The 13,938-nt window shown below is 36.7% G+C and overlaps 1 protein-coding gene across 1 annotated transcript; it reads left to right on the forward strand.

Moving 5' to 3' along the window:
* Positions 1-860: 860 nt before the first annotated feature.
* LOC112185134 (triacylglycerol lipase 2) lies at positions 861-4,333 on the forward strand. The gene is made up of 9 exons (XM_024323346.2): positions 861-1,330; positions 1,417-1,512; positions 2,433-2,573; positions 2,751-2,861; positions 2,978-3,121; positions 3,216-3,256; positions 3,389-3,468; positions 3,578-3,673; positions 3,754-4,333. The coding sequence occupies exons 1-9, from the start codon at positions 1,136-1,138 to the stop codon at positions 4,074-4,076; spliced, it is 1,227 nt and encodes a 408-aa protein (XP_024179114.1). The 5' UTR covers positions 861-1,135; the 3' UTR covers positions 4,077-4,333.
* Positions 4,334-13,938: the final 9,605 nt, after the last annotated feature.

Consider the following 13,938-nt stretch of genomic DNA (forward strand, 5'->3'; position numbering starts at 1 on the left):
GTCCATGGGGTTCACATTTCCACATCTTATTTAGAAATTACTGGTATATGCACTGAAACAAAATATTTTTGTCACAGCACTATGAGAACTCTCACAGTCTCACCGTTGTCATGATATGAAAACCGCCGGAAGATTTTCTTTAAAAACTGAAGATTTTTTTATTTACTTAACTGTTAAAATTATAAATCCAGACAGCTGTGCAGTGAGAAAAATATAACAAATACGTATACTATTGGATTCGTCCACTGAAAAATTTTCTCATCAGGTGATTTACATTGGACACGTCAGCTATAGTATCCCTAGCTTGATTTATATAGTATCCCCAGTATTGTATGAGTACGTTCATGAATGATATCTGGAGCATTTGGAAACCATAATTATATAATGAAAGCTATACCAGCTTTGCAAAGATATTAAGGTACTGACTTATGAAATGTCTAAATCATTCTTAATTAGTGCATCTCTATCCAAAATCATGTGCTACCAATTAATCATGTGTATCAATTGTCAGGATCTTTTTCCCTCATTACAATATAAGCAATTAAAATCAACAGATACTGAATTTGATGGAATCCCTTCTATCTACGTACTAATTACAGCTCCAACACAAAACTCAACCGAAGCGGAACCATGTTTTCAGCTTAGCTACGCATCTTCATCCATTCATTACCGAAATCTCTGTCAATAATTGTGAATTATTACACAACACAATAATCAATATTCCGTTTTCGGTCACGAATGCATTTCTCCCCTAACAAAATGGTCATGTTATCCAGCTTCGTCCTAAGAAAATGGAGCATTAATTACCATAATCTCTATTCCTTTGCACTATATAAAACTCGCAGATGGTTCAGAGGTTCCAAATTCCAATTACAGCTCCAGATTTCTTATCAAATTTTTTTTTTGGATATACAATAAGAGAGGAAGGCTAGCCGAGAAGGGACCCACTTCCGGTCATCACTGAAAGTAACGTCAAAAGCTTGTCTTCCATTCATTTTAGGCCATATACCAGAACAGATTGTTCTGTTTTCACACTCTGATACACTTTTCTTTTCGATTGCATACTTATCTTCGTCGACCATATAAACACCCGAGAGTGAAGGGTGCTCTCAATTCTCATCATACCCCAGCAAAAATGGCTCTGCGCAGTTTAGCTTTTTGGATGGTGATGGTTTTGGTTTTGGTTTTGGTGGTTGCACTTGCGCCTGGTGCTGTGGAGGGCTCGAGTCGGAAGCTTTTGGCTCAGGCAAATGCGGTTGTGGCTGCACAGGCGTACGGTATATGCAACGCCTTGGTAACTGTGCATGGTTACCAATGCCAAGAGATAACTGTAAGCATACACCTATTTTTATATGTCTCCGGAATCTCAGAGATGGTTAAAGAAACTATATAATGTGTTGTTATGTTGTTGCTCAGGTGACTACCGACGATGGTTACATACTGAGCGTGCAGAGAATTGGTGGTGGTGGCACCGGGAAACCACCGGTGATAATTCAGCATGGTGTTCTTGTGGTAAGTTCATTGATCTAGTTTTCTCATATTCAACATGGTATCCTCTGTTTTCTCTGATTCTTCAACTGCTGTGGGTCACTAAATATGGGCTGAATTCATTGAAAGTTGTCTTTTCTCTGCTACATTGTGTATATGGGACCAAATTTCTTTGCTCTTTTCTTTGCTCTTTTGGCCTTTCCGGTACCAAAGTTGCTTTCAATCATTATTATCATGTGCCATGTCTATTCTTCTTGGTGAGTTTACATGTACCATGTCACGCGCTTTGGTCTATTTCTAGCATTATGAATGGGTTTAAAGCCAGTTTAGTTAAGCACTTTTGTGCCAACAAATCTGCTTATGAAAAGCCAATAACAAATTAAACAGTTTCCGAAAGTTCTTGCTAGATTTACGCACTTGGAATTTGGAAATGGCTCAATGGCTCCAGCTCAGAGCCAGGTTTGCTATAAAGCGCCTCTCTTTTCCTTCGAATTTACACCACCATAATGATGATTATGAGTGTCTTAATTAGTAGCATAAGCATTTTACTTGTATTAGTAGAACCTAAGCTTCAGTCCCAAGTAACTATTGCATCCCAAAAGTGATTATGATATAGTCATTATCTATTACTTAAATCAAAAGCCTCAACTTCGTTTCACCAAGTAATTCATGAGCAAATACTCCACGCAATGTCTCGGCATAAACTAAACTCATCGCAAGTGGCAAATTTTCGGTTTAAAATTTCAAGACGGAGGTGGATGTGAATCTGATTCTAAACATATGAGGCAAAACAGGGACTGGTCATCTGAAACTGAAACCGAAACCGTCCGAAAACTCATGCACCGTTACAGGCATAATTCCATAGGCCACTGAAACCAAGACTCTGGCTGCACCTCATAACCCTGTCGGGTTTGTAACTTTGTATATTATATATGTCGGTGCAGGATGCAGCAGCCTGGCTGATGAACTCTCCGGATAAAACTCTGCCGTTGATTCTAGCTGATAGTGGATTTGATGTGTGGATGGCTAATTCCAGAGGGACCAGATTTAGCCGGCGGCATACTTCCATGGACCCCAGCAATCCGGTACTCTCTCCTTATACTTTACGAGCAAACTCTCTATCTCTGTCATTCTAGCTGTAATAGATTATCGGTAGTGAATAGAGAATTATGCGATATTAACTCATTCCGATCTTTGGACTATTCCCTATGTAAACCTTATTTCTTTTGGTATATGCTTATTAGTTGATTCTGATTTGACAGAAATTTTGGAATTGGTCTTGGGATGAACTGGTGGCTCATGACCTACCAGCTGTTTTTAATTACGTGCATGGCCAAACAAAACAGAAGATTAACTACGTCGGTCATTCCCTGGTAAATTCTCTACGCAAAAACATGTAACTTTTCGATTGCCAATTTGCCATCATTGCTAGCGACAACGCGTTTCATCGTGTCTAATGTTATCCACGATTTAACGATGTGTTTGGCAGGGGACTTTGTTAGCATTGGCTTCGCTTTCAGAAGGGAAGTTAGTGGATCAGCTGAAATCAGTAGCTTTGCTAAGTCCCATTGCGTACTTGACTCACATGAGTACACCAATTGGTGCGGTTGGGGCCAGACTCTTTGCCGGCGAGGTATAATTTTGGTTACACTAAAAGAGATCGAACTACGTACTTATTGCTGTATAGCTATAATCTTACAAAACTGACAACACAATGGTTAGTGCAGATCACAACGGCATTTGGTTTTGCAGAGTTCGATCCAAAAGGGTAAGAATCAACTCAACAATTAGGGTTTATAAGCAAGAGATTGTATTGAGTAGATGCCAAACAATTAGGATTTAAGTATCACTATGTTAATTTATGTACCTATGCTTAGAAATACTATCCGAATGATTTCAGGGAGCCAGTGGCTGAATTCCTAGATCGTCTATGTGCCACTCCAGGAGTTCCATGTTACGACATATTATCAGTACTCACCGGTAGGAATTTTTTGCACAACAAGTTCTATCACATTTACATGATAGATCACGCGACAAATGCATATATATGCAAATAACTAATTATTTTTACAAATTTATCTTCCTTAAGGCAAAAATTGTTGTCTCAATGCTTCCACTGTTGATCTCTTCTTGGATCATCAGCCTCAGCCAACATCAACCAAGACCATGGTGCACCTGTCTCAAGGTAAGTAAAAGTGATGCTAAATCTGAATTAAAATGCTTAATTATCAATTTCTAAATTAAAATATGTTCTAAACTTTGCAGTTGTACGAAATGGCGTTTTGATGAAATACGACTACGGGCGTTTCGACCTTAATTATATGCATTATGGGTCATTTTCCGCTCCGCATTACGATCTTTCTAAAATTCCGAACAACCTGCCCATGTTCATCACCTACGGAGGCCAAGATGCGCTCTCCGATGAACACGACGTGTCGCGTTTACTTGAATATTTGAAGTCTCACGACGTGGGAAAGCTCGTGGTTGATTTCATCCATGAGTATGCCCATGCCGATTTTGTCATGGGGATCAATGCCAAGGACCTTGTGTATAATAAAGTGATTTCTTTCTTCAACCAGCAACAGTAATGCTGATACTAGTGAAGTCAGTGAGATCGGGTGCAAGACTGGTTAAACATAAATTGGTGTGTACTAGATTGAGATTAGTACTAAAGTGTACTCCTCGATCAGTTGGAATCTAGCTAGCTGCAAACCATATTGTACATAATCGAGCCATGAGCAACTTACAAGATTCTAGTCAATCTCTTTGGAATACGTACTCTGAATTTCTGTAAGTTTTGAATCAACCAATTGCAATGTTATTTGAAAGAGAACATGTTTTTATATTTACCAAGTATGTGCATCACACGGTTGATCAGCAATCTAATAACTTACCGACACTACTAGAGAAAACCTATTTGGAGACAAATTTTTTCGGGACGGTTCGTCCCCTATACACATAATTAGAGACAAAAAAAATTATTTTGTCCCTAATTTTGTTTTTCAAAATTCTCATTTGACTCTATTTAGAGACAAATAGGATTCAATTAGAGACAAAAAATATTTGTCCCAAAATTTAATTGGGGATGAAATTTAATTTATTAGTCTCCTATGCGTTTTAGATTTTGCAAATAATTGGTAAAATTTAAGCGGTTAGTTGCACTAAATTTCAAATTTTGGACGAAACTAATTAAGGACCAAAAATTTCGTCCCTATTTTTGTTGGCAGTATTTATTTATTTATTTTTTTTATAACTTTTCATCTAGGTTGGGTTTGGCAAAAATAAATAGTGTGTAGCAACTGATTGGGATTGAAACGATGTAGTTCGGATCTCACATATAAATAGCCTCTCCATTTATCTTAGTTCTTCAAACTATTCGACGATCACTACTCTGCGACTTCCCATAAGAACCTCCGAACACCAATATCTCCCAGCAACGGTGTCTCTGTCATGCAATCCTTCTCATCTATCTTGTCTCTCTTAGTTTATGTTCTCCTCATTTAGTACTCTAAATCTCGAATTAGGGTTTTTCAATTTTTTTTTTTGGTACTGCTAATCTTTGTTTGTTGATGTCGTAGTAAGGTTAGAGGCTCGACTAGAAAACAATTGCATTGCTGACTGCTACTAAGAATCTAAGAGAACTTTTTTGAAAACCTGGATTCTAGATCATTTTTTATATGAAAAGAGTTTAATGTATTAGGATTTTTTTATTTTATCTCATAAAAATTAAGTATTTGTTGGTCAAAATATAATTTTTTACGTAAATATCCCTTATATAGATACTATGAAAACCACGTCAATGACAAAGGATAAACAAGTAATATTACAAAATAACAACAACTAAAAATAAAGATAAATTTTGATCTTTATTATAAAGGTAATCAGCCTTGGGGAGATCATATGTGTTCGTTGGTGTTCGACGTGCCTGCGCTGGGACGGATAAACCCTAACCAAATCTTTGCCCTCCTCCGGCAGCGACGCCGGCCCCCAGCCCCCCTCATATGCCTTCTTTTTCTTCTCTGGTCGCCCCTGGCGAGGCCTCCATCTCTCGGCTTCAACAATGACGAGCTTCTATCCTCCGTGGTCTGGAACGCTGCAACACAAACCTTGTGGGCAAGGTTGTTCTCCCTCCCAAACCCACGCTGCTCAAGACGCACGATCTGGCGATGCAATTGAAGGCGCGTTGGCCTGCCTTGTAGGGTTGGTCGATCAGTTTCGCCATTGATTTATTTTTCGATTAGGTACGCCACTTGAACCTTCATCTTCTACTTCTTATATTTGATGTCATCAAGTAGAAATCACTTTTTAGTTAATTGCTTGAAACATTCGCCGTCAATTTTTCATTGCTACTTGGATTATTTATATCTTATTGGCTTATCCTTGAATAAGTTTTTTGGTGAGCTTCAAACTGTATGTGAGAACTTTTGCATCATGAAGCTTTCAGCTTTGAATAAAAGTATGAATTGATCTTTGTCATGTTTATGGACAAAATGCAGGGATTTGTTTCTAACAATGTTGTATTAACCCATCCTCAGATTCTCTTCAGCTTAACCTATGGAACACCTTGAGAAGGTTGGAACCTCAAAACAATGAACCCTAGTCTCTTATCAGAGATTTCAATAATATTTGCAAACTGAGGAGAAAATTGGGGGTAACTCCCCTTTTAATTGTTATATGCATAATATGTGTTCTGGATATTGGTCTCTTGATATTTAATTTTTTTTTTCCTCAAGTAGATTCTTTTCTCTGGTGTATTAACAGTATTATACACGTTTGCTTCATGCAGGATTAACAGACTCTACGAGTTGTCTTTCTTTAATAAGGTAAAAATAATGTAAAATATTTCTGATTATTGCTGGTACAAATTAAATATACTTGTTTGACAAGCTTACATTGCAGTTTGGTACGACTATACAAGTTACTTTTGTTATGTCATTTGGATTTCAAAATGAATTCGCTTACAATAGTTGTTTTCTATAATGACCATTTGACATGAGAAAAAGCTTAACTTAGCTTCCTATTTGTGGCCTTTCTGTATTTGCATGTTAGAGTATCTGGTATCCTAGAGTATCAGCTATTTCTTGGATGTGATTGTAGACATCATGGAAATGACTTAGGTAAGAATGCTTTAGTTGAATATAATGAGTGTTTCCTAGTAGTTATATATGGATACGATACTACAAGTTGTATGTGGCTAGACACATTTGTTTAAGTCACTAAACTTGTTGTGTTTCAATACTACTAGTGCATGCATTAGATTGTATTATGTGATACTGGAACCATATTGTATGAATGGATGTATGATATAGTGATTTAGATTAAGGTAGGCCTCACCAAAAAGCCCGCGGATCAAGTGGGCCGATGGAGGCCCGCCGGCCCGCAGGGCTTTTGGCCCGGCCCGGCCCGTAAAAAAACCCGCAAAAGCCCGTCTTGGTGGGCCGATGGAGGCCCGCAAAAAAAGCCCGCAAAAACCCGGCCCGGCCCATAGGCCCGGCCCGCCTAAAGCCCGCTAGGCCCGGCCCGTAAAAGCCGCAAAATATTATATATATATATATATATAAATATCTATATATGTGTGTGTGTGTGTTATATATATATAGATATATCTATATATGTGTGTGTGTGTTTATAAATATATATATATATATATATATAATATATAGACACATATTGACATATAGATATATATTTAATATTTGTGTGTGTGTTACTGTGTTTATATAGATATATATATATAGTCATTAAGTCATATAGAGAATTAGAGAAATAGAGATATATAGATATATATATATATATATATATATCAATATATCATATATGTGTGTGTGTGTTTATATATATATGTGTGTGTGTGTTTATATATATATATATATATATATATATAGAGAGAGAGAGAGATATATATATATATATATATATATAGATATACATATATATATATATATCAATATATCATATATGATATATGTGTGTGTGTGTGTGTTTATATATATATATGTATATGTGTGTGTGTGTGTGTGTGGAAGTTCTTATACTATTATACTTCTATATAAAATATGTGCATATATATATTCTAAATATCGGTTGACCAATCCGATCGGATTCGAAAATATGGTGAAATTGGCTAAATTTTTTACCACACTCATAATTTATTGTAATAAACTAATCCAACGGTCGGTTTTTCCATTTTCTTTAAATTGATAGGGGTTGCTCTTTGGAGTGTTTGATATATAAATATAGGTTTATAAGAGTAACTACGTTTGACCTAGTTGATCGAATTCGAAACGAGAACCAAATTGGCTGGATTTTCTACAACCACCATAAAACATTACAATCTCGCTATCGAGTGGTTGGTTTGTCTGAATTCATTTTCCACTGCATGGTTGCTTTAGAATGAACTTAAACAATTTAAATGCAATGTATAAGTTATACAACTTTAGGAATAAAATTGGTATAGTCTAATGTGTTTGTAATTAAAATTAATTTTTTTATCTTATGTCCACGCACATCTATCGATGGAATATATACAAATGTGATGTGAAAAAATAAGCACGTTTTGCTGTTGTCACGCCATCGGTCAACCAATAAAACATATAAGTGACTACGGTTTACCAATCCGATCGGATTCGAAAATATGGTGAAATTGGCTAAATTTTTTACCACACTCATAATTTATTGTAATAAACTCATCCAACGGTCGGTTTTTCCATTTTATTTGAATTGATAGGGGTTGCTCTTTGGAGTGTTTGATATATAAATATAGGTTTATAAGAGTAACTACGTTTGACCTAGTTGATCGAATTCGAAACGAGAACCAAATTGGCTGGATTTTCTACAACCACCATAAAACATTACAATCTCTCTATCGAGCGGTTGGTTTGTCTGAATTCATTTTCCACTTCATGGTTGCTTTAGAATGAACTTAAACAATTTAAATGCAATGTATAAGTTATACAACTTTAGGAATAAAATTGGTATAGTCTAATGTGTTTGTAATTAAAATTAATTTTTTTATCTTATGTCCACGCATATCCATCGATTGAATATATACAAACGTGATGTGAAAAAATAAGCACGTATCGCGGTTGCCACGCCATCGGTCAACCAATAAAACATATAAGTGACTACGGTTTACCAATCCGATCGGATTCGAAAATATGGTGAAATTGACTAAATTTTTTACCACACTCATAATTTATTGTAATAAACTGATCCAACGGTCCGTTTTTAAATTTTCTTTGAATTGATATGGGTTGTTCTTTGAAGTGTATGATAATATGATATATAGATATATATTTATATTTAAATTATGTAAAATTATATATATGTTTTTAGAAAACTATCAGTTGGTTTTCTAATCCTGCCGTTGGATCCGACCGTTTTCTCATGATACCGTTGGATACCAGCTGTGAGTGTGAGACGGCCTAAATGACCTAAAGGCTAAAGTTAAGTCCTAAACCTAAAGCCTCAGCAGCCTCACTCACGACCTCACGTCTCAGAATCTCAGATCTAAAATTCTAAATCGATCACTTTCTCTGTCTCTCACTCTCTCTCGCCTCAAGACCTCAAGTCCTCAACCTCAGCCTCCTCTCATCTCAGGCTCTCAGCCTCACGCCCTCACTCAGATCTAAAGTCTCAGCCTCAGACAGATCTAAAGTTTCAGTACCTTAATCTTTCCCGTCTCAGCCTCAGCCTCCTCTCGTCTCAGCCTCAGCCTCGTCTCAGCCTCAACCTCAGCCTCGTCTCGTCTCAGCCTCAACCTCAGCCTCGTCTCGTCTCAGCCTCAGTCTCAGTCTCAGCCTCCTCTCGTCTCAGCCTGAGCCTGAGCCTCCTCTCGTCTCAGCCTCAGTCTCAGCTCAGCCTCAGCCTCAGCCTCCTCGCGTCTCAGCCTCAGCCTCAGCCTCAGCCTCCTCTCGTCTCTCGACGACTCTGTTCCTCCATAGCTCCTCAGCCTCCTCTAGTCTCTCGACGACTCTGTTCCTCCATAGCTCCTCAGCCTCCTCTCGACGACTCTGTGCAGCCTTGGATCTTCTGTAGCAAAGCCGGTCACGACGAGCTACTCTCTTCCACTTCCTCATCTCACGGGCTGCAGGAGGGGATAATCTGTCCGTTTAGATTTGATCGAGCAGGTACTGAAACGGAGCGATCTGTTTTGTTTTGAGTTTGAGTTTGATCTTGATCTTGAGTTTGAGTTTGAGTTTGAGTTTGAGTTTGTTTTGAGTTTGAGTTTGAGTTTGATCTTCAGTTTCTGTTTTGTTTTGTTTAAGTTTCAGTTTCTATTTTGTTTTGTTTCATTTTCAGTTTCATTTTCATTTACAGTTTCAGTTTCATTTTCACATGATTCTTTGAAGTGGTTTTTGTTTTGTGTTGTTAAGTTAAGAGTGAAGTTAACTTATATGTGTGAAGTTACCAGTTGTTAAGTGATTTTTTGTTTTCGGAGGTGTTAAGATGATAAAGTTCAAAACCAGTAGTTGGATGTTTTATTCTTCTGTTTCCTTGATATGTATCTGTTTGTCCGTTGATTAGATTCTGATATTGTCTAATATTGTCAGTTGCCACTTTCGGTAATCGATACTAATAGTGCACTTATGAATAAAGAATTTGATTGTGCAATTTGTTTTTACTCTGTGCAATTTGATTGGATATATACATAGATATCCTGTACTATGTACATAGTTTTTTTTTAATCTTGTTTTCATTGTGATCTCTTACATTGCAGGATGAGTAAGAGCAAACAAAGGAATGGACAGTAGCATCTCTCATATCTGCGAATAAGTTTTAGCTTGCTCATTCAAAACTTTCAAGTAATATCTTAACCTTGTTTCTTTCCCGCTAGAAATGGATGATATAAATGCTGATAACTTGACAGAAGCTGGAGCTTCATCTATTTCTGCATCTTCTAAGAAAACTAGATTCACTAGTAATGTTTGGGAGTTTTTTGAAAGGGTTCAAGTTAATGATCATGGAACTATGGTACCAAAAAATAAATGTGGGGTTTGTAAGACATTGCTTAGAGGTGCTGCGAGTGCTGGTACTAGTCATTTAAGAAGGCATTTACAAATTCATGAAAAAGGGCAGAAAAGATTAGGTGTAGATAGTTCTGGAAATATCAATAGTTTTGCTTACGATAAGAATGTTGCACGTAGAGAACTTGTTGATTATGTTATTAGAGCTGAACTGCCTTTTACTTTTGTTGAAAAACAGGATTTTAAAGGAATGATTCGTCGAGGATTTTGTCCTCAATATGTAGGAATTTCAGCCTCAACATGTAAAAGAGATGTGATGAAGAAATTTACTAAGGGCAAAAAAGAGCTTTTGAGTTTTTTTGAAAAGTTTAAAGGAAAAATTTGTTTGACATCCGATGTTTGGTCATCGCGTCAAAAAATGGGTTACATGTCACTTACTGCACATTTTATTGATAACACTTGGTCTTTAAATAAAAGAATAATATGCTTTAAGATGATTGAGTACCCTCACACGGGAGAGTCACTTGCAAATCATATATATGAAGAATTGTTGTCTTGGCGCATTCATGATAGAATATTTTCCATTTCTTTAGACAATGCTTCAAATAATGATGTGGCTGCATTTGTTCTTCCCACTTATCTTATGCTTGAGGAAGTGCCTAAAAGATTGTTTCATGTACGTTGTTGTGCTCACATTTTGAATTTGATTGTGCAAGATGGTTTACATATTTTAGGTCCATCTATTGATAAAATAATCAATGTTGTTCGAAGTATGAATTCTTCTAATAAGAGACATGAACTGTGGGTGCGTTGTTGTAAGGATTTTGATTTGCCAAAAAAAAATATTGACAATGATGTGCCTCATAGATGGAATTCTACTTATGAACTTTTAGACCTAGCTATAAAGTATAAGGGGCCGTTGAATATGTATGCTCAAAAGGTGAATGAAAATAGGTCTTGCAATTTAGATGTTCCATTAGAACAAGATTGGTCAATTGCATTTCTAGTTAATGGCTTTTTGGGGATTTTTGCATCCTCAACTAAGATATTTTCTGGTGTCTATTATCCTACATCATGTCGTGTTATTAATTGCTTGATAGATATCCATGCAGCATTTGTGGCATATTCTGATTTTTCTGTCTTTAAAGATGCATTGGCTGCAATGAAGGACAAATTTGATAAGTATTGGGGTACATTTCCCAAAGCTTTCTGTTTTGCTACAATTTTTGATCCTAGATTTAAGTTATTTGCTCTTGGAGAATGGCTAAAATGCATGGGTATGGATCAGCTTGATGTTGATACAAAATTGTTAGAGTTAAGAACCGAATTGCATGCTCTTTATGAAACATATAAGAAGAATATTGTGTCTAATGTAGCACCTAGGCAATCTGAAAATTTAGCTTCTTCGACCTCGAGTTTATCTCCGGGTTCTATAGCATTGCCTATTGTTGGTAATTTCTCAATGCAAAGTTTGAAAAGGGCAAAGGTATCATCTTCTCATACTTCAACTACAAGTTCTAATGATTTACAAATGTATTATGATTTACCAACTATTGAAGTTGATGATGATAATCAATTTAGTGTCTTGTCTTGGTGGAAATCAAATCAATCATTATACCCTGTGGTTTCTCTCATGGCTAGAGATTTACTAACAATTCCAGCTTCTACTGTAGCGTCAGAGTCTTGTTTTAGTGCAGGAGGTAGGATTGTGTCCGAGAGAAGGGCTAGCTTGAGTCCAAATACAATAGAGGCATTGATTTGCTTGAAGGATTGGAGTTTAGCAAAATCAAGGATGCAAGAGGCTCATCGTGAAATGCAGCTAGCTGAAGAAAGGAGGCTCATTAGGGAAGGACGACCAGATTGGATGGAAAATAGTGAAGATGAAGCTGAAAATGAAGCTGAAAATGAATCTGATAATGATTCTGAAAATGAGTCCCATGAACAGGTATATTGTTTTGGTTACTTCATTGCTTCTATTTTTTTATTTTCAATTTACCAAACATGTTTTCTGGTTTTTTAATTCTTTATTTAAATGGGTAGGTACCAAGATCAGTTGAATCCCATGAGTTATCAACGAATCTGCAGCCTTAAATTTTCAAGGTTAGTAAGCTGCAGTTTGCAGACTTGCAATTTATGTGGAAAATAGTCATTTGATCCTTAACAATTCTTAGATGCTTTTACATACAAACTTCATCTGAATTTAGACTATAGTGGGTAGTTTTAAAGCTTGAATTGGTTCATTTGAAACTTTGAGTTGCTTGCTTTTACTAAAACTTGCAGATTAGATATTTGGCTCATTTGATGAAATTTTTGCAGGGCTGTACCAACTATGGAGGGTTGCTGGCAGATTCTAAGTGAGCCTCAATGATACCAAGTTTGAATGGAAGAGAATATGCCTAATTAGATAAACTCAAAGAAATTGTATTAATAATTTGCTTTCGTTCTAAGTTGTAAATTGGGACACTTTGTAATTTTGTATTCTGTAATTTTATTTTAGTACATTAAAACGGGCGTGGGGATGAGCCTCCTAGTTCGGCTAGGTTCCAAACCCCTAAAAACTTTGAAAGGAAAAAAATAGCATCCTCAATATGACTTGTGAGATGATCTAGATTCTAGAAGAAAGATATAGGATGTACATCATACATGTTAGCCGAAGACTTCATCAATTAGGTGCATGCAGGTTGAGTAAAATTAGTTGTTGTGGATGACACTAAATATTGCACAATAAAACTCGCATAATACAAAAGCCCGGCCCGGCCCGAATAAAGGTGGGCTACCCGGCCCGGCCCGTAAAAGCCCGCAAGGCCCGCCTTATATGGACGGGCTTGGATCCGTTGATATACAAGGAAGCCCGGCCCGGGCCGGCCCGTCACTATTTAAAAATCTCATTAGGCCCGGCCCGTTGACGAGGCCTAGATTAAGGGAATGCATGTCAATTTTTTTAACATGGTTTAAATTTCAATTGTTGGTATTGATTTTCATTCTTGATACTAGTACTGTTTGGATTTCATGGCCAATTAATTAGTGAGTTGTTGTTGATGGAAAGGTACTGGAGATAATATGCTAGCTAGTTCTGATATATATATATATATATATATATATATTCTATTTATATACATGATTTTGAGCGTGCTAAACTTATACCAAATTGTTTTGTGGCACATGTAGTTCATGAAAGTTCTGTAGCGGGAATTAAATGTCGTTGAGAAGGACAAGGATGCATTCATTGAGGAATTTTCTAAGGTGAGTTTCTTCCTCATTTTCTCGGGGTATTTGATATGTTATTACAGTTCCATGCAATCATGAAACTCTGATTCTTTGAAATCAAAATATGTTCAAGAGGACAACAATGACATGGTGGATGGTAGGCAATGCTGGTTAGGACTAACTCTAGAGAGCAGAAGTGAGGCCTCTTCATTGCCAAGAATATTTGATTATGACACCTCAAATTTTGCATATGCAAATGCGTTGTACTTGAGTTAGA

The sequence above is a fragment of the Rosa chinensis genome, chromosome 2, assembly GCF_002994745.2.
Source record: "Rosa chinensis cultivar Old Blush chromosome 2, RchiOBHm-V2, whole genome shotgun sequence".
Classification (NCBI taxonomy): domain Eukaryota; kingdom Viridiplantae; phylum Streptophyta; class Magnoliopsida; order Rosales; family Rosaceae; genus Rosa; species Rosa chinensis.